The sequence below is a fragment of the Eretmochelys imbricata genome, chromosome 4 (genome assembly GCF_965152235.1).
Source record: "Eretmochelys imbricata isolate rEreImb1 chromosome 4, rEreImb1.hap1, whole genome shotgun sequence".
Classification (NCBI taxonomy): domain Eukaryota; kingdom Metazoa; phylum Chordata; order Testudines; family Cheloniidae; genus Eretmochelys; species Eretmochelys imbricata.
Window position 1 is genome coordinate 34,349,243 of NC_135575.1, and position 21,108 is coordinate 34,370,350.

The following is a 21,108-nucleotide window of genomic DNA, read 5'->3' on the forward strand; positions in this document are numbered from 1 at the left end:
TGATACTGTATATGATGAATGGGAATTTGGGGGGGGGGGGGCCACTGGGTAACTTTCCATGTTCATTTTAGTTGTCATGAACATTAGCCATTTCCGATTTAATAACGTTTACAATTTACAATTTTTTTTCCCTGCAGAAACTGGAGAATTTCCTCAAATTCCCCTCTTTCTGTATTTGTAGAGAATATCTTGCTAAGGGACATTGGGCTATGCAGTCACTATTAATAACTGTAATTAAATTTTACTTTACAAAAATGAGAAAGTAGTCTTACACGTTTCATACCCAAAACCACAAGAAATTGCAACTTTGAAAGGGTCTTTTTCATATTAAGAACTTCATAAAGTTTCCATTCTACGTTAGTGAAATCACCTGCTTGATGAAGGTCATAGCAAAAGTTTCCACACACATACAGACACTCCCTTCTCCTCCACCCCACTTCACACACACAGCCATTTTTAATAGTTACAAAATTTGCAATAAAATCCTCCCTTCTCTGTAACAGTACAATAGAAGCTTTTAAAAGAAAAATAGGGTGGAGAAATGCTGCAGCAACCACAAATTTGTCACTTGAGGTGTATGGTTCAAATGCTAATTTTGGTCTAAAACAGTTGATGTTTCAATTGATGGTTCACCAGTTACAAGAGAAATTCATATTATTCTAAACCTGCTGTGCAGTGGATAGGCTGTATAAACAACTTCCTTTATTCAAAACGTTGGTGTGTGGATGCTTTCCACTTTTTGCTCAGTTACCTCTCCTAGTGATAAGAAACTAACACCATTGTTGTAAGCTCTATCTTCAGTCCTAGATTTTTCTCCCCAGTGGTAAATTAATCTATATTTCTGTTAAATTGCTTCGAGGTACTGGATCATACTTTCCTTACCTTCTTTGCACCTAAGTGCTGTGATGATGGCAGCATTATAAAACCCTAAGATATAGTCTAATGCAAATCACTGAGCTATGATGGGATGGAAAGATCTCTCTACCACAATTACAGTGCATGGCCAACTGGCTTCTCTCTTGTTGTAGTGTTGCCTTGCGGATAGAATACTCAACTGGCAATCAGAAGCCCTGGATTCTGTTCCCAGCTCTGCCACTTCTGCTGGGTGATCTTGGGCAAGTTACATTAATTTTCTGTGCCTCAGTTTCCCTATCTCTAAACTGGGGATAATGATACAGACTGCTTTGACAAGACCACTCGGTGACATTATTATTTTTATCTTAGGTTTTTAATACTTTGATAGCACTTGTACAGTTTGATACATTTCATTTGGTTCTTTGGCAGATTCAGCATGTTTCACATCCATAAGAAGAGGGTGGGAAAATCATTGTGGCCATAATTTTACTCCATTTTATTTTTAGATATCCTTTCAAAGGATTAATTGTCTTATGAGAGAAAGGGATGCAAAGCGGCAGGGTACAGGAGAGGCTCTGGTAATGTTTAAAAGTGGTGCCTGTGCTAATCTAATACAAGCTCACCACAGATCCCAGGAGAGCTCAACTTGGGATTCCAAAGACACTCTTAATAAGATCCAGAAAGCGTTTGTGTAATAAAAGTCAGATTTTAGTTTATCCTCGAAAAATTCATTTGCTTTTTGTAATATTGGGGGGGGGGGGGGAACAAGGTAGATTTCACCTTCTGAACAGTACAATTGTTTAGCAGCTATTCTGCTTAATAACTTTATTTAGTTGGTATGTATCCATTTTGGTATAAAGGAATGACTTTTTGTGAATTTTGTACAGGACAGTGTTCTAGATATTTTTTTTTTTTTTAAATCATACAGTTAGTTCGACAAGTGTTAAGACATTGACGTAGTTAAGTGCTCCATTTGTGAGAAATAATTTCTGACTGATACATTGAATCTTGGCGCTGTCGCAGGCCAACCTATTCAACAGAGAAGTTGGCCTGCAGTGGAAGCCCATTTAAAAAAAAAAAAAAAAAAGCTATGGAAGTTAGAGTCAGAACCAGGCTGAAGTAACTTTTCTTTATAATTATCACCAAGGGTACACAAGCTGAGCACCCAGTCTTCTGAAGTGTCTAAATGACAAACATTAGCTGGCAGTGTTGGAATGGCAGCTGTCCACTCATCCATCTGAGGACAATTGCTTGTTTTTTCCCTTCCTTATGCATTTTGGGACCCTCTATTATTATTCTTTTGCTTAATGAATGTTCCTGATGTAAGCCAGTAAGAACCTTAATGTATGTACAAGATAATTTTATCTCGCCATCACAACTAAGTAGTATGTAGCTGTTATTGGCTAATGTTAATAATAGACCCGTTGGTTAACCAGTCAGGAAAAAGAATCTTATTGTCTTAAAACATCTTCCTGACTGAGTTTGCTGAAGTCTTTCTCAAGAGCTTCTTCCTGGGCTGGCAAGGACTGAATAGAGGGGATGGAATGAGAACACGAGAATGCTCATCACTGAAGTATGTTACTACAGAGAACATAGCAGTTTCCCCTTAAGTAGAGTGCAGCTTGTTGATTTGATGAGTCATGTTAGTTCCTAGTACACTGGCTGTTGTCCTACCTTTTGGGGATATAATTTTTTCCCAATAAAGTAGATATGTGCTGTGAATTTTGAAACATAACATTTTAATTGTATGTGCAATAACTGGGCTGAATTGAAACTCTTAGCAAGTTGAAATATTGACAGTGAAATGGCATTAATTCCCCTGGAGGCTATTTATTATTAAACTGGGCCCTAACCCAGTGGAAGTGTTTATAATTTCCCTTGTGCTCTTCAGTCTACTAACATGAATCACATAAAAAGGGTTAAAAACACCCTAAGGCATTGTGGCTAAATGACGGAGTCTTGTTTTACTTTAGGAGATCTGAAATCCATTTGGTCTTTGCAAAGGAAAATAAATGGTACAATGAATTGATTGTCATGCTTTATTTATATCATGAAAGATGATGTTGGCACACAGCAGTTCATTCAGTATAAATCATCTTTAAACTGGCAACAGAGGAATTTATTCAGGTTAATTTTTTGGTTCCCTTGTCATTTTTTAAATGGTCAGGCAAGAAATGCAAACAGGAGGAATATTTTGAACAGGTATAACGTTTATTTTTTTGTTCCTCTATTGTAATCCTTTAGCTGTAAAAAATAGTTGAAAAAAGCTAGTTAGGTACTTACATGGTCCCCTTTATCTCACAATCTTTAATTATTTGTCCTCACAACACCGCTGTGAGAGTACTGTTATCTCCATTTTACAGATGGGGAGATGAGGCATAAAGATGTGACCTGTCCAAGGTCACACAGAAAGTCTGTAGCAGAGAAGTGAATTGAACATAGGTCCCTCAAGTCTCAGGGTAGCACTCTAATTACAGGACCATCTTTCTCTCACCCTCTACAGTTGTAGATTGTCCATGTGCCTTTCACATTTACTCAGTACAAATTTCATGTGCCTACACTGTCTAAAACAAATAATTAAAACTTCACTGCCCAGTGCTGTAGATGAGCCTAAGCCTCTCTGGACAATGTGTTCCTATGTTCAATATTTACTTTGTGTTTCTGACATATCTCAAAATCATTAAATAAAAACTTTTTTCCCCTTTTTCCTTTGTAATCCCAGTGCTTACACAGCATACTGTTACCTCTTTGTGATTATGTATTATAGCTGGCTATATAAAACTTTCTTTTCCAGGGACCTACAGTACTATCAAGTAAGGATCAGAAAGTACCCAACCCAAAAAACACAATTAAGGTTTATGATCTTGACAATTTTCACTCTGAGGCTTGATGAAGTGATAATTTTTTGGCAGCCAATATCACTTCAAATAAATTCTCAAAGGAAAATGTTACTACACTCTATCTCACACATACATACAGCCCATACTCTTCCTTTTGTTTCATGTCTGTTACTTGTTTTTTATTTATTTATTTAAACAGGAGAACCTGAGAAGGAACTTAATCCCAAGAAGAAGATCTGGGAGCAGATCCAACCTGACCTTCATACTAATGACCAATGCATTGCTACATACAAAGGAGTTCCATTTGAAGTGAAGGGGAAAGGGGTCTGCAGGGCTCAGACGATGGCCAGCAGTGGAATCAAATAAATAAAACCACTTACTGAGAAACTGTTCAAAGGCTTAAATGGAAAGCTGTGCAAGCACAATAAAGACATGAATATATTCCCCCCAAGGCATGATTGATTCATTTTTCTTTGATCTCTTTTTCTCCAAAGATATGAACTAATTAAATAATGTGCATAGTTATTAACTAAATGCTTGAGCCTGTTTCAGTGGAATAAGGGGTGCAGATACTGAGGATATTTGGGCTTAGTTTAGAAAGGGATGGAAAAGTACTCTACACTCTAAAGTGGTTCTCAACCTGCAGCCCATGGTCCACTTGCGGCCCAATTAGCACTGAGCTGCGGCCCATGTGACATCCTCAGGGCGATACACGTAGTACTGGATGCGGCCCACAATGGTAGATAGATTGAGAACCTCTATGACCCACAAAATTACTCAGGAACCAGGGGCCCTCATAGAGAAAGGTCCCTAATGCCAGGTATTCAGGTAGTGTAGAGTCAGTGATCTGAGAGTGGATAGGTGGAACTCTGTTCCCCTCATGATATGTCATAGTCCTCTGCCCATGTAGTTTTTGGCTGCTCCTAAGCAGAGACTGCCAATTTAACTGAAGTGGGTCTGGCAGATCAGACCCATAAATCATAAATGAAGAATGGACTCTGACCAAGGAAATTAATTTAGTTAAATTTTAGTACTGCACTGATGCATGAAACAAAAATCAAGTGAATCCATTTTGGTGTTTTAACTTCTACATGAAATTTCTTCAGACATACATTGTATACAGAATCACATACTTTACTGTAACAAGAACAGCTAATTTTATTTTTACACTTTAAAATAAGCTATTTCACTGCATCACATGTTAAAAGGAAGTAGCCACAATTAATATAAAGTCATGAGCTGAGAATGGCAGCACTATATCAATTCACAACTAACCTTTTCAAATCCCCAATAACTGTTTAAATATACTTCCAAGAGTTTGTATTTCATTTACTGTCCATCTATTGTCTAACCACTGAAATAATAAATTTCTCAGTCTCTGAATTTTCCAGATTTTGAACGTCATCCAGTAAGACAGGAAAACAACAAAATGACATATAAAATTAAAAGAGACAAGCACAAAGGAGAGAGTAACACACATTTTTTTAGATGTGCTTTGTAGATATACCCCCACAGTACTAATTGTGCATGCATCTGGGAACTAGCAGCAATAATTAGTTCTTCCAAATACTCTGAATAATCTTCAAAACATGGGAGCTATTTAAACTGCCTTATTATAATCTACTCAGCCAACAAGGTCTGATATTCTTTAAGAAGTTAAAACTGTTTAAATTAGGATTCATTATGAAGCACAGTGGGGAAAAATAGATTACAGTATGAGACTTTCAGCCTGTAAGATCTGAAGGGTCTTTGCAAACTATGTGCTTCTGTCTTAGTAAATAGTGCAGAATCAAATGCAAAAAAAAAATATGAAATGCCACCAATTGACGTAGGATGTGGTAGCTATTCAATAATGCACAGCAGCACTACAATCATTGAGAACGTATTCTTATTTTATGCTCAGTAACCTGCTCTTTGTGAGCTACAATATAAAATGTGATGGCCTGCGGTGTAATATCAGTAAACACAGTGATAGAGATACTGTCCAGAATTCAACCTGAATCTGTGATCTGGTGTGATAATGGCTGTTAGATAGTAGGGTGGTAGGCAGGCATACTATAGATGTTTATGGTAGCTAATTTGGTAGTCTAAACAGTTTTAATCTATTTTATGAAAAGTGAAATGCAAATGTTGATTTGGGCATGAATACGCCATGCACTTAGTGCTGGCTGCTAGAGTCCTCTTCTCTGCATGTCATTTTATCCCAAAGTAGAAAAGAAGATGGCTGTCAGTAAATGAGTACGTGAGAGGTAATTTGTGTTTGTCACCATGCATTTATTTAACTAGAAGCACTTGGTAACTATTTTTTCTTATAAATTCCATGATTTTTCTTAAGATTGTTTTTCTTTCCTGTTGGAGTGTGTTTGCCTGGTTGTCTACAAAAATGTATCTCTGTTGTACTGAGCTCAAAAGGTTTAACAGGGCATCTGAGGCAATATGAAAGTATTGGTCTCCATTTAATCCTGCCTCTTCTACCTTATCTGCGTGCGTAAATAGAATTGCAGTGAAGTTTTTCCATGTGGGACCCAGAAGTTCCTGTAATGAAAAACAAATCTCAAATAGGTATCATTTCTTGTTTCCATCTCCATCTGCATTCATCAAATTAGATTCAGTAAACACTGAAAGTATGTATGTATTGACAGACCAGTAAGTATTCTCTTTCTGGCAGAAAGCCAGGTCATACAGTTTGAATTGCAAGTAAATGGCTACAATTCCTTGACCTTCAAAGGTGTTAATACCATTTATAATTAAGATAGGTGGTCAAGAGACTTTTTTTGATGACTATAAAGCAGATTGCATAAAGCTCTCATACGGAATTTGCATCCCACTCCATCCAAAATTAAAAAATAACTTCATCTCTTGATCCCACAAAGGCTTCTGAAATACAGGAACAGTTATCTTTTCCTAATAAGATATGAAAGTTGATTATGTAAGACATTCACACTGTGTTTGTGAAAGCATAATCTGATGCCAAGCAATACTAAAAATACAGTTGAGAACTGTTAATATAGTATGATGGACTCAAATATCTGTAAATAGTGTTCCTATCCCTTTTTTTAATGTAAAATCATAGATGAGGGGAGAAACAACAACTTTCCCTGGTAGGGTTGCTAATTGAGGCTTATGTTCCCTTTTTATATGAAGCTCAGTTTGGTCTGTTTTTATGAAATCCTTTAAAGCTCATTGCCTATACAATTAATTGTAAGTTTCCTTTTTGGTTGATTTGCATTTCATTGTTTTACAGTAAATTGTATTTACTGTGCACATTTTGTTTAAAAGTACACTCAAGAATCAGACTCAAAATGTGACACCTTTATTTTCTTATCCGTTCAGCATGTCAGTATAATTCTTTGTGTGCTTTTGCTGCTTCATTGCTCTTTCGTCCCCCCTGCACCTGTTAGCATCCATACAGTAAAATAGTTGCTAACATGGTGACACTACAAGGAAAACGCTATTCAGTTTTAATCTTCCAGGAGTTACTGGTAAATAAAGGAAAATTTGAAAAAAAAAATCTCTTGACAATATTCTTTCAAATAAGTATGCAAAGTGGGTGATGCAAGAGCAAATTTATGCTTGTAGCGTACATTATTCATTTGGGTTTTTATTTCAAAAGCACCTGATACTAAAATGTAATTTAAGCAAAGGTGTCTGCAACTCGGGACATGCAAGGCCGTATCTTTCATCAACATCTTCTTGCCATTGCAAAGTCCTGTTAATCTCAGTGATGCTGTGTACAAACTCTGGGGGCTATGCTTGCAGATAAGACTACAATGTACAGCCAAAATTGAGGGAACGTAAGGAATTCTAGTCCATTATTTTTCCATAGAAGCGAGGCATCAATTTCTGCTGTCAGAGCTTAAATCTAAAAGATTCAAGGCCCAATGCTTTACAGACTCCGGTCTTTAATTTCTTATATTTTGAGAACTCTAATTTTTTAGTATTTTTAACATAAATAGTCTGTGATCATGAAACAGGTAAGACAAATACAGTTTTTATTCTTAAAAATCCAAATATGAATGCTCCAATAGGCTTTTATCAAGTAATTCAGTAGCTTAGGTTATTTTAGAAATTAGAGGTAGAAAACATCATGCAGTCTTGCTCCTTGAAGGTATGTTTGAGAACCCAGCCTGTTCCTGAAGTGGGATTGGTATGTAAATTTTCAGAGAAAACTAATTTGAATTCACGTGGTTAAGAATTGTCACTTTGGATCTTGGTATTGGTGCCTTAAAGGAACTCTGTGTTATACACAGTTGATACAGAAGAATTTCTTCACCCACCATGGAAATGCAGCCACTTCTCAAGGTGATGTGATATGCATGAGTGGTTTAACTTCACACAGCAACAATTTACAATATATTGACACAAAGTAAAGACTATCATGTTCAATAGGGAGTATTTAGGTGTGTGCGGAACATAAATTATGCCAGCCAAATTGCATCAAGTGTCCCAATATTGTGTAAATACTGAAAGTTACCAGTTTTAAATCAGATTAAAGTGCTGTAATAATTAGGTTGATTAGTTGATTTTGTTTCAAAAAATCAGTGAGGTCTGAATTCTTAATACATAGTGTCATTAGAAATATAAAGGTTTTGCTTATGTACATCTTTCCTATCTACCCCATGTTTCTTAAATATGAACCCTTTATGTATGATGAACCATGTCAAGCACCATCTACAGCTTGACACCATCTACATCACCGTTTATGATAGTCAAATTAGTTCTGTTCTTCTGGGACGAAGTCCACCAAAGCCCAGAACAAGACACAGAAGAGTTGATTATAAGGAATGCTTGGTCATGGGAATCTGCCTGTGGAAAGAGCATTAGAATCAGAAGATTATGGTTGGAAAAGACCTCAGGAGGTCATCTAGTCCAGCCCTCTGCTCAAAGCAGGACCTTCCCCAACTAAATCATCCCAGCCAGAGGTTTCTAAGGCCTGGCTTGACAAAGCCCTAAGGATGGAGATTCTACCACCTCCCTAGGTAACCCATTCCAGTGCTTCGCCACCCTCCTAATGAAATAGTTTTTCCTAATATCCAACCTAGACCTCCCCCACTGCAACTTGAGACCACTACTTCTTGTTCTGTCATCTGCCACCACTGAGAACAGCCAAGCTCCATCCTCTTTGGAACCCCGCTTCAGGTACTTGAAGGCTGCTATCCAATCCCCCCTCACTCTTCTCCTCTGCAGACTAAATAAGCCCAGTTCCCTCAGCCTCTCCTCACAAATTTTATATGCCACAGCCCCTAATCATTTTTGTTGCCCTCTGCTGGACTCCAATTTGTCCACATCCTTTCTATAGTGGGGAGCCCAAAACTGGACACAATACTCCAGATGTGGCCTCACCAGTGCCAAATAGAGGGGAATAATCACTTCCTTTGATCTGCTGGCAACGCTCCTACTAATGCAGCCCAATATGCCATTAGCCTTCTTGGCAACAAGGGCACACTGTTGGCTCATATCCAGCTTCTCATCCACTGTAATTCCCAGGTCCTTTTCTGTGGAACTGCTGCTTAGCCAGTCGGTCCCCAGCCTGTAGCAGTGCATGGGATTCTTCCATCCTAAGTGCAGGACTCTGCACTTGTCCATCAGATTTCTTTTGGCCCAATCCTCCAATTGGTGTAGGTCACTCTGGACCCTATCCCTACCCTCCAGCATATCTATCTCTCCCTCAGTTTAGTGTCATCCACGAACTTGCTGAGGGTGCAATCCATCCCATCGTCCAGATTATTAATGAAGATGTTGAACAAAACGGTCCCCAGGTCGGACCCCTGGGGCATTCCACTAGATACTGGCTGCCAACTAGACATCGAGCCGTTGATCACTCCCCTTTGGGTCCGATGATCTCGACAGCTTTCTATCCACCTTATAGTCCATTCATCCAATCCATACCTTTTTTAACTTGCTGGCAAGAGTATTGTGGGAAACTATCAAAAGCTTTTCTAAAGTCAAGATATATCATGTCCACCGCTTTCCACATATCTACAGGGCCAGTTATCATATCTTCTCAGCATTCAGGAGCATTGAATCTAATCCAGAGTCTGATACCTTTTAGATCATATTGCAGAAGCTTTCTCTCTGATTAAAGATTTTCCACCACAGCCATAACAATGTTTACAACAGTTGCCACTCCCATCTTACAAAATAAAACCTATTGCAAACAGTTTCCTATATTCTGAGAAAGGAGGAGAGCAAAAGACTTAATGAAATCTCATAGGAATCATGCTACGCCAATCTTATTTTCCTGGGAGGTGCTTATAGCCTAGGTACGGTGGGAAATGGAGAGGCAGTCAAAATCCTAGGTCAGTATGAAATACTTGGTTGTGTCAGCCACACTCCCTTTTTTTAGAGCTGACTCCTTTTTCAGTGAAGTTGAATTATTCACTTTATGAATTTTGATATTTTATGTATTCAGAAAACAGGTCACATGAAATGTGAATGTAAAATTAATGAATTTCAAATACTGTATTTTTAAAGTGAATTTACACCTCAGACCATGCCTTCTTATTAACCCTTCCCATTGTCTAATGCACTCATTGAGCATCTGGATAAACAAGATGGATGTCTGAGAAGTATAATGAATAAGAGCTCTTGGGGCTGATGAGCAATTGCTCCAATACACCTGGAAATGTTCAGCAAGAGCCTATGATCATAGTCAAGCCAACACCAACTTACAGTCAACAGCTTAGAAGGCAGCTGTCAGATGTAATGTGAACTCTTTATATTAATCAGTTTCCCAGAAAGGACAATCTATAGGGCAGTCTCTGCAATACCCAGGTCTGAATCTAAGTTGCAGACGATAAACCTTAACTTCCAGTTATTTCTCCTAAGCCATGTGGTAAGATAATTAACATAACTAAAAACAGTTAGGGGTGGGAGACTGCAAGAAAAATATCAGAAGTGGGAGGAGCTGGGAAAAACAATAGGCCAGAACCTCTATTCCGGTATTTCTCAACAAGTGGTCCGTGGAGTTGTTTCAGGGGTCTGTGAAAGGCTTAAGCTGAAAAGTGATTGAACAGAATTCAACTATATATACTGACAATAGATTTGAAAAGGGTCTATACCTCCATTTGAAATTATTTAGGGGTCCGCAAATAAAAAAAGTTTGGAAGCCACTGTTCTAGTCTACATCTTGAACCAGAACTTATAAATGTTAACCTGGATTCGGTTACCTTTCTACAGAGAACTTGGACTGAGCTATAGTTTTTGATGTAGGTGACTGGGCAGCTGTTAGGTAACTACTGTCAACATAGGCAGCTTCAAGCCATTCCAATTATAATATAAAGCAGTGGTCCCAAACCTGGGGCAGGGGATGGCACGGCCTGCAGGCAGGAGTGCACCTAGCCCCTCTGCCTCCAGCTCTGCCACAGTGCTGGTTCTGGCTGCAGCTCCACTCCTAGCCCCAGCTGGGGCTCCCGGCCTCAGCCTCAGTCCCCGGCCACAGCTCAGTTCCCAGCTTCAGACCCACCCCCATTTGTAGTCGCAGCCTTGGCCCTGGCCCCCTTATCCTGTCTGTGCCCTTCCCCCACCCGCAGGGCTCTCAGCCTGCAGCGGGGGAGGAATGTGAAAAGTTTGGGGACCACTGATCTAAATGATGAGATACTGTGGTGAGGGGCATATACAAATACCAGACAGAGAGAGGCATGTATGACAGTGTAAGATCTAGTACCCTGGGCTCTTAGGTAATTGCATATAAAATCATGAGCTTAACTGGAATCAATTAACCAGTAATGGTGGGGATTGCTGCCAGCTGGAGGCAATGGTGGTGCTAATGAGGTAATTAGCTCAAGGGGAAGATATAAAGTTGGTAGGAACAGGCAGTAAGAAGAGGGAGTTTCTGCTATGTAGCTGTGTTCTGTTCCCCAGGGCTTAGAACCTAAAGATTAAAGGTATGAGGCAAACTGTATATTGTGAATAAGAGACTGTGCCAAATGGGCTAGGTAGTAGGGCACATTGGGTAGCTGCAGAAGCATGCTGTAGTAGAGGGCAAAGTTTTACCTTTCAAATTAAATTTTTTAAATCACATTTTAAAATAAAAATGTCACAGGTGCAACACTAATGTGCAATTCTGTCAATTATATTAACTGCTCTATGCCATAATTATTAACTGGATAATTATTAACAACTAAGGAAAATGCTTTACTGTTCTCTCTCTCTTAGAGTAAGCAAATAGGCATCTGCTATTGACTAAAGGACTGGGGAGAGGGAGAGAAATCAACTTCTGCTATGTGGGGACTGGAGAGTGCAAGGGTCTTTTTATATTGCCTTGTGAACATATATGAACATCACTAATGTAAATAAAGCAGTAGGCGTTTATATTTCAACAACTGCAGCTGTAGTTATGGTGCAATGTGTGTGTGACTGTGTCCCTCCTACTTCACTAGCAATCACATGGCCTTTATGATGGTAAGAGGAAATATAACACCTAAATAAAAGAAATGTGTAGATCCATAAGTGGTGGCTGATGCTTCCCACTGGGGAGGTTAGCTCCCTCCTGCATGCTACCTCCCTCCCAGACCCCACACAACCACTTGCACCCCAACCCCTTGCCCCAGGTTGGAACCCCTCCTGCACCCCAGAGCCTATAGCTGGAGCCTTCACCTCCTGCCATACCCCAGCCCAGTGAAAGTGAGTGAGGGTGGGAGAGGGAAAGCAACTGGCAGGGGGCTGGAGTGGGAGTTGGGGGGGGGCTCAGAAATGGTCAGGTGGGGCCTTGGGGAAGGGCTGGGGCAAGGGTGTTCAGTTTTGTGCAATTAGAAAGTTGGTAACCCAAAACAAGAGCTCCTCCAGCCCTGGGTCTGTGGCAGGGGGAGATTTTTCAGGGGGCCCCAAATCTGCCATGCCCTCCCACCCTCTGAAAGCATGAGGTGTGGGGAGGCTTAGTTTCCCCTGGCCTCCATTATGTGCTGCCTATGTGTAGGTCTAACTGCTGGAACATGACCTCCTTATATTCTGCTGTACTTAGGAAGATAAAAAGCCCTAGCATGTTGATAGTGATGGGTCAATTTTGCCATTTCTTACATGTAAAATATAAATTTCAAGGAAAAGTTCCCAAATTAGTTACTTAATGCATTTTTGCATAGAATTTATAGCATGCTGAACATGTTTGTTGTGTGATGGAGGGAAATATACTTGCGCTTTGCATTTTCAAAACGCTTTAAAATATTAACTTATGAATTCTCAGTCCACCTGGGGCAATGTGGATAAGCATCATTCCAGTTTTACAAAGAGGGGTGGGGAATTACAGAGGATAGAATGTAAGAACAGGATCAGACCAATGATCCATTTAGCCACAAGCGTTGACTTTCAAAAGTGCCGTGGGGTGCTTGACTCCTGGCTGTGACTCAAGGCCCCACCCCTGCCCTGTCTCGTCCTGTCTCCACCCCACCGCTGCCTCTTCCCACCCAGTTCTGCCCCCTCCCTTGTGCGTGCCACGTCCTCATTCCTCCCCGCCTCCTTCCCAGCTTCCTGTATGCTGCGAAACAGCTGTTTGCGGTGGGTGGGAAAAGGTGCCGATCAGTTGATTGGGCTCGGCAGCGGGCGGGAGGTGCTGGCGGGGGAGGTTCTGATGAGGAGGCTGTTGGTGAGTGCTCAGCATCCACCATTTTTTCCCCATGGGTTCTTCAGCCCTGGAGCACCCACTGAATCAGTGCCTATGCATTAGCCCACTAGCCTATCTTCCAACAGTGGCTGGTGCCAGATATTTGAGAGAGAATGAAAAGAATAGGGCTATTATTGGGTGATCCATCCCTTGTCATCTAGTCCCAGCTTTTGGCAGTTGGAACTTTAGAGATACCCAAAGCATTGGGTTGCATGCCTGATCATCTTGACTAACAACCTAATGGAGGACAGGCTCATCAATGGCTATCTAATTCTTTTCTGAACTAATTTATACTTCTAGCCTTCACAACATCCTCTGGCAATGAATTCTACAGGTTGACTGCGCATTGTGTGAACAAGTACTTCCTTCTGTTTGTTTTAAAGTAGCTGCTTATTAATTTTGTCAGTTATGTGGTTTGCTTAGGGTCAGGCAAGTGAGCGGGGAAGTCAATATTAGAATTTGGGAATTTCTGGCCCTGAGTCCTGTGCCCAATTCACAGGACCACACCAATAAAATGAAAATCCAGAAAGGTGTAAATATATTCTAGGTGGTTTATCAATCTGCGACCTCTGATATGGAGAGGATTGCTGTGACTTATCAAGAATTGTTGCTGATTGCTAAAAGGTTTTCATGGTCCTAGTGTCCTTCTGGGACAGTTAGTTAAGTATAAACATTATTGTTCCGAATATGAACGTTTCCCCAAGATCCAGCTAGCTGCCCTGCCCTGTTTCGTTGATGATATCATAACATCTGGGCTTTTAGAAATAAATAGCTAACCATTGTATCAACTGTGAGCCATAATTATAACAGAAACATGAAACAAAAGTAGTAGGTTTCAATTCAGATGGGGGAGGGGAGGGCAGGATCATCTTCTATTTGCTTATCTCCTAACATCTTTCATCTCCTTTCCAACAGAGAGAGTTAGTCAGCCAATAGCACATAGAAAGGCTAAATACAAAGAATTCTGATTCATTTCTCCTTTTCCTTGCCTGTGGGCCTTATCCCAAAAGCACCTGGTATTGGGAGCTTGATTTTTCTCTACTAGGTCAGAGTAACATCATGTATCTCTTTAGAAAGTTCATTCCTATAGTGCTCAGTATAGACACTATGAAAATGATGATCAGTGTTTACCCGCTGGCCAACTTTCAAAGAAGCTCATTCATATGAGAAGTATTTGAGAAATTTCCAGTGGAAAAGTTCAAGGGAAAGGAATTTCTTCTCTCTCCGCAACCTCCCCCACCCGCAGTACGCCTCCAAAACTATTTTTCCCCCTAGAAATCCAGAAAAAATCATTTTCAGTTGTCTGTGAAGAACAGAAAATAATTTAACTTTTAGCAGTGTCCCTCCCCACTCCAAAAAAAAGTTAGTCCTGCCTGAGCAGAAATTACTGTAGTCAAAGCAAATATATGGTGACTCGCTAACAGTTTTCTATTGTGAAACCATTGTGGTTTATTTTAAATTAAATTAGATTTAGATTAAAGCATGGGATTGAGAACCAAATGTTTTGGATTCTTGCCCCAAGTCTGCCAATGTTGTCTTGTGTCCTTTTTTTTTTTTTTTTGCGGCAGTCATTCTGTGCATGAGCAGATACTTGTATAACACCTGCAGTGCGAAGGCCAAGTTTGCAGACCTGCTGCCACAGGACTCCCATGCGGAATTCTCTGCACTGGTGGAGGAAGGGAAACTAATTGCACGAGCTTCCCTACAGGTGGCGTTGGACGGGACAGACGCTGCCTCCCACGCAATGGCCACAGAGGTGGCAATGAGGAAGAGTTCCTGGTTGCAGGTCTTGGGTCTCCTCTACGAGGTCCAACAAACCATTCAGGACCTCCTCTTTGAGGGTTCAGCCCTCTTTTCTGAGAGAACAAATAATAGACTCCACAGTTTAAAGGACTAGAGGGCCACCCTCAAGTCCTTGGGCCTCCATACTCTTGCGACTCAGCACAGGCATTTCTGGCCGCAGCCTCCATCACAGTTCTACCAACCACAGAATGGGCAGGACACTCCTTGGAGGAGGAATAGGGGTGGCAAAAAAAGGCTGCATCCATCCTCAGGGCAGGGTTCTGGCCAGCCGAAACCACCTTCCGGCCCCAGACTGGCCTTTTGAAGATGCAGTTGAGCATAGCGCACCAGGACAAGAACTGGATCTACCCCACCTTACCTTTTCGTCCTCACTGTCCCCTTTCTACCGTGCGTGGTCCCATATCACTTCAGACTGCTGGGTGCTCCGCACGGTAGAGAGGGGATACTTCATCCAATTCTGTGCACCCCCACCCCGCCCTTCCACCACCCCTTCCCTGTCCTTCAGGGATCTCTCTAATGAGCAATTCCTTATATAGGAGGTGCACTCACTCCTTTCACTAGGAGCAGTGGAAGAGGTTCCTCAGGAGCAAAAGGGCAAGGGTTTCTATTCTCGGTATTTCCTAATACCGAAAGCCAAAAGAAGGCTCAGGCCCACCCTAGACCTGCGAGAACTCAACAAGTTCATGAAGAAGCTCAAGTTCTGCATGGTCTCTGTGGCCTCCGTCATTCCTTCAATGGATCCAGGAAACTGGTATGCCACCCTTGACTTGAAGGATGTGTACTTTCACAGAGCAATAATTCTGTCCCTCAGAAAATACCTCAGGTTTGTGGTGAACACCACCCACTACCAGTTCACAGTCCTCCCATTCAGCCTATTGGCAGCACCTCGAGTGTTCACCAAGTGCATGGCAGTTGTGGCCATGTTCCTGTGCAGATGGCAGGTACAGGTATTCCTGTACCTCAACGACTGGCTTATCAAGGGCCAATCCAGGTCTCAAGTGGAGGCACAAGTTGACTTCTTAAGAATGACGTTCGATGAACTTGGCCTCCTTCTGAATGAGGGGAAATCAATTCTGTCCCCGGTTCAGCAGATAGGGGCAGTACTAGACTTGACTCAAGCCAGAACATACCTCCCAGAAGCAACGTTTCAGTCCCTCAGCGACATCATACAAGGTCTCTGGCAGTTTCCCACCACCACGGCAAGGAACCTGGGGTACATGGTGGCTTGTACCTACATAGTACAGCATGCCAGACTCGGACTTCGACCTCTTCAGTTATGTCTAGCCTCGGAGTATCAGCCAGTCCAGGACAGCTTGGATAAGATCGTAACCCTACCTTGTCCGGTACTCTACTCCCTCCGGTGGTGGCTCGACCCACAAGTAGTATGTGCAGGGGTCTCCTTCACCAGCCGTCTCTCTTGCTAGTGATGGATGCGTCAGTCTTGGGCTGGTGAGCACATTTGGGAGACCTCAGGACATGAGGCCTCTGGTCTCAGGTGGAACTCGCTTTCCACATCAGTGTCAGAGAGCTGAGAGTAGTCTGCCTGGCATGCCAGAGTTTCTGAGCCCACTTGACAGGGAGATGTATTAGTTATGACAGACAACACCACAGCAACATTTTATGTCAACAAATGAGGGTGCACGTTCCTCTCTCCTGTGCCAGGAAGCCTTCATGCTGTGGGACTTCTGTGTAGAGCATTTGGTATATCTGCAAACATCGTATCTCCTTGGAGTATGGAATGAGTTGGCGGACTATCTCAGCAGGTCGTTCTATGGCCACGAGTGGTCCCTTCACCCGGAAGTTGCGATCTCAATCTTCCATCAGTGGGGTTTTCCCCGGATAGACCTGTTCGCCACATGACACAACAGGAAGTCCCAGCAGTTTTGTTCCTTCCTGAATCACAGCCCAGGCTCCATCACAGATGCATTCCTCTTCTCATGGCGAGGCCATCTCCTATATGCATTTCCACCTATCCCTCTCATCCACAAGGTGCTCCTCAAGATACAGTGGGAACAAGCCTCGGTCATATTGATAACTCCAGACTGGCCCCGCCAGGACTGGTACACATTACTCCTGGAAATGTCCGTGGAAGCTCCAGTCACCTTGCTGCTCTTCACGGATGTACTAACACAGGATCCTGACCGTCTCCAACACCCGAAGCTTGAGTCGCTGCACCTCATGGCGTGGAAGCTCCATGGCTGAACCTGATGGAGCTCGTCTGCTCAGACCTGGTTAGACAAGTCCTCCTTGGCAGTAGCAAACCTTCCATGACAGCCACTTACCTTGCCAAGTGGAAGAGATTTTCAGTCTGGTCTGCGCAGTACCATTCATCCCCGACGCTTACCTTTGTACCACTTATACTGGAATATCTTCTCTATCTCATCAATAAGGGTCCAGTTGGCCTCCATCTCGACCTTCCACCAAGGCGCAGAGGGCCACTCGGTCTTTGCTAATCCTGTGGTCAGCCATTTTCTTAAAGGTCCTGACAGCCTGTCCGGGCTTGGGACCTCAATCTGGTCCCTTCCAGACTCATGGGTCTGCCCTTTAAACCTTTTGGCGATGTGCTCCCTGCTCTCAAAGAAGGTGGTATTTTTGGTAGCAATAACCAGGAGGGTGTCTGAGCTCAAGACCCTAACATCAGAAGCTCCTTATACTGTGTTCTTGTAAGGACAAGGTTCAGCTCAGGCCTCACCCAGCTTTCCTCCCAAAGGTTGTCTTCCAGTTGTACGTGAACCAGGACATCTTCCTCCCAGTGTTCTAGCCTAAGCCGCACTTGAGCGGCAGGGAGCAAAGGCTTCTCGTTGGCTGTCTGCAGGGCAATAGCCTTATACGTTGAGAGAACAAAGCCATTCCAAAAGTCCATCCAGTTATTTGTGGCAGCGGTGGACAGAATGAAAAGTCTTCTTTTGTCTTCTCAACGGATTTCGTCGTGGATCACGTCCTGCATCCATGAGTGCTACAACCTGGCAGGTGTACCTGCTTCCCCGATCGCTGCGCACTCCATCAGGGCTCGGGCTTCTTTAATGGCATTCCTGGCACAGGTTCCCACCCAAGAAATCTGCAGAGCAGTGACATGGTCCTCCATACGCACTTTCACCATGCACTGCGCAATCACCCCACAGGCCTTTAGAAAGAGCAGTGCTCTAATCAGTGGATGACTCAGACCCCACCTCCAGAACTCAGGCTTGTGAGTCACCTATTTGGAGTTGACGTGAACAAGCACCCAAAGAAGAAAAAATGGTTACTCACCTTCTTGTATCTGTTCTTCGAGATGTGTTGTTCATGTCCATTCCAATGCCCACCCTCCTACCCCTCTGTTGGAGTAGCCGGCAAGAAGGAACTGAGGCAGTGGCAGGTGAGCTGGGGTCTATATTGAGCACCCTGAAGGCGTGACTCCAGGGGGAACCCAGGCCGACCTGACTGATGCTGCTAGGGGAAAAGTTTTCCAGCTGCCGTGCACTCGTGCACACCTGTTTGGAATGGACATGAACAATACATCTTGAAGAACAACAGTTTGAAGGTGAGTGACCGTTCTTGTTGTTGTTGCTAAGTGTCAGCAATTTTTGGGTGAATTTCAGCCACCTACAAAGGAGGAGGAGGAGTCTCCATCCCAGCGCAAGGGATTGAAACACTCATTTGTTATAGTGAATCCCCACCAGAGGAAAGTTGCTAAAGAAATGTAAAGTATATTACTCCCCGCTTAGCTTTGAACACTATTGGTATTATAAGAGAGGTAGATGATCTGAGCTATACTCCCAGTTCTACCTACAAGGTACCTGTGTGGCCGTGGGCTATTCACTTAATATCTCTATCTGTGGTTTCCTTATCTGGTAAATGGGAATAACCTCTACCTCACAGGGGAGTTTTGACAAATTTTTCTTATTTGTAAAGTGCTTTGAGAAGATCAGATGACAACTGCTATAAAAAAGCAGAATAGTAGTACAGTAGCACCTCAGTTACAAACGCCTCTGGAATGGAGGTTATTTGTAACTCTGAACATGGTTGTTTATTGAAACATTTCAACTGAACATTGACTTAATACAGCTTTGAAACTTTACTATGCAGAAGGAAAATGCTGCTTTTAAACATCTTAATTTAAACAAAAAAACAAGTTTCCTTACCTTGTCAGATTTTTTTTATAACTTTCCCCCTTTATTTTTAATAGTTTATGCTTAACATGGTACTGTATTGCTTTTTTATTGCTGCTGCTTGATTGCATACTTCTGGTTCCAATGAGGTATGTGATTGACCCTTCAGTTTGTAACTCTGGTGTTCATAACTGAGGTTCTACTGTCTTACTAAAATAGCAGTGGCTTTGATCAAACATTCCTCTTGTTTTAACTATCAATTATTATATAAACATCGACAAACTTAACATTCACCAAGTACAATTCTTGGAAAATGCATATGTGTTTTAGGGGGCAGAGTTAAGGTGCTGGTGGAAAGTTTTAGTTTTTGAAGTTCCTCTGGGTTTTGTGCAATTCAAAACACCTTAATTCACCCCATGTTAATGTAGTTCTTTGCATATAGTTCATTTAGCTTCTAGTTGCAGATGATTAAAGTAGCATTTCTTCTCAACAGGTCTGGGTCCTTGATAATAAACCTCAAAAGGCAATACATGTAAATCCTATTATGGGGGTGGGATAGGGGAGAAAAACATTCTTAATGGTAAACCAGATTCACAGGCCCCTTTCTGCTTAGCCCTGCTATAATTAACTGAATAATACTTGGCCACCTGTTCCGTGTTTAACTTTCTTCCATCAAATTTAAAATGAAAAGTTTGTCTGCAACACAGAAATGCTACTGAGTTTTAGCTAGAACAAGCCTGGGCTGTGGGAGGGAGGGAGAGGTGGGTGTGGGAACTGCACCTACCTGTCTCCTTTCTACTTCAGCTGATATCATTTGAGGGTTCCTAGTTCTAAAAACAACAGAGTTGCCAGGATGTAGAGAATTTTTTACCTGGACTAGCTGAATTGTGTGATGATTTTCTTCTTCACAAAGAGGTAAGTCAGCTCTCAGGACCAAGAGTGCTAGGTGAAGGCCCTCCTCTCCAAAGTGCTGAGCCAGAGCTGCCCTCACCGCTTGCCGCACCTCTTCTTTGCTCAGGCTGCTGTGAGGATACCCTGGAGTGTCCATGACATGAACCCGCAGGGCTAGCTCGTAGCCATTTCGGCGTGTGAAGCCTGAGATGCGGCAGCTGCATCCGAGACTGCAGCATGTGGTCACAGAGCTTGGGGATAGATGGCTGTCAAAGTCAGAGCTGCCCAGAAGGCTATTCCCAGCAGCACTTTTGCCACTCTGGGTCCTTCCAACCAAGAGAAGATTGATGGTCATCTCATCGGTGTCAGACATTGTATCTGCCTTTGTCCACACACCTGTTTCAGCAAATCCAGAACAAATACTATTAATAGCTGTTTTAGCTGGGTGATACCAAAGCAACTTTCAGAAATAACCAGTAAACCATAAGCACTGCACCTTGAAGCACTTTGACCTGCTCTGACTGAAGCACTTCGGCAGTGTGGGGAGTAAAGTGCCAATCAGAGAAGTACCTCTGACTGACCCCAAGGAGCATTCCTCTGTACCCACTGTCCACCCTTGCTATCCACAAATAGGGAACCCGGATTGAAGTGCCATAGCAGTTGTCCCACATCAGCAGATCTCCTATATCAAGAGAATCAGGAGGGAGCTGAGAGAAACTAGGGAGCACAAGTGACCAATGTAGGGGAAACAGTCCAACTAAGGAGAGAACAATGGGGAAGGGGGTGGGAGAGAGATTACAGAGGAGATGGTGACAGGGAGAGAACAGAGGGGAGAGGAGTAGGTTCTGTAGCTGTGTTTTGTGAGTTAAACTAACATCAAGCCCTAGAAACCTGATGGCATGAGGGAAGCAGCTCAAACCCCACAAAACTTAGGGAGCATGTCCTCCACCACGCGGGTAGCTCACATGCTGTTCCAGCAGCCAATTTCTGAGCTCTGTCTTCACCTTCGTCTCCCCTCTGTCAAACAACTGTT

At 42.4% G+C, this 21,108-nt stretch overlaps 2 protein-coding genes across 3 annotated transcripts in view; one reads left to right on the forward strand and one right to left on the reverse strand.

The window, feature by feature from the left end:
• The window catches only part of AIMP1 (aminoacyl tRNA synthetase complex interacting multifunctional protein 1), a 64,894-nt gene extending 60,748 nt beyond the window's left edge, over positions 1-4,146 (forward strand). For both annotated transcript variants that reach the window (XM_077815110.1, XM_077815111.1), the window contains exon 7: positions 3,895-4,146. In XM_077815110.1, coding sequence (XP_077671236.1) covers positions 3,895-4,061 — 167 coding nt within the window. In that variant the 3' untranslated portion in view covers positions 4,062-4,146. The remainder of the gene's footprint in view (positions 1-3,894) is intronic.
• Positions 4,147-5,969: 1,823 nt separating this feature from the next.
• GIMD1 (GIMAP family P-loop NTPase domain containing 1) lies at positions 5,970-20,448 on the reverse strand. The gene is made up of 2 exons (XM_077815112.1): positions 20,056-20,448; positions 5,970-6,230 (listed from the first exon to the last, which is right to left on the reverse strand). The coding sequence occupies exons 1-2, from the start codon at positions 20,446-20,448 to the stop codon at positions 5,970-5,972; spliced, it is 654 nt and encodes a 217-aa protein (XP_077671238.1).
• Between the last annotated feature and the right edge of the window lie 660 nt (positions 20,449-21,108).

Coding starts and splice junctions, on each gene's coding strand:
- GIMD1 (XM_077815112.1), bottom strand. CDS start 20,448: ATGTCTGACACCGATGAGATGACCATCAATCTTCTCTTGGTTGGAAGG. Junction 6,231..20,055: donor ACACAATTCAGCTAGTCCAG/GTAAAAAATTCT, acceptor TTTTCATTACAG/GAACTTCTGGGTCCCACATG.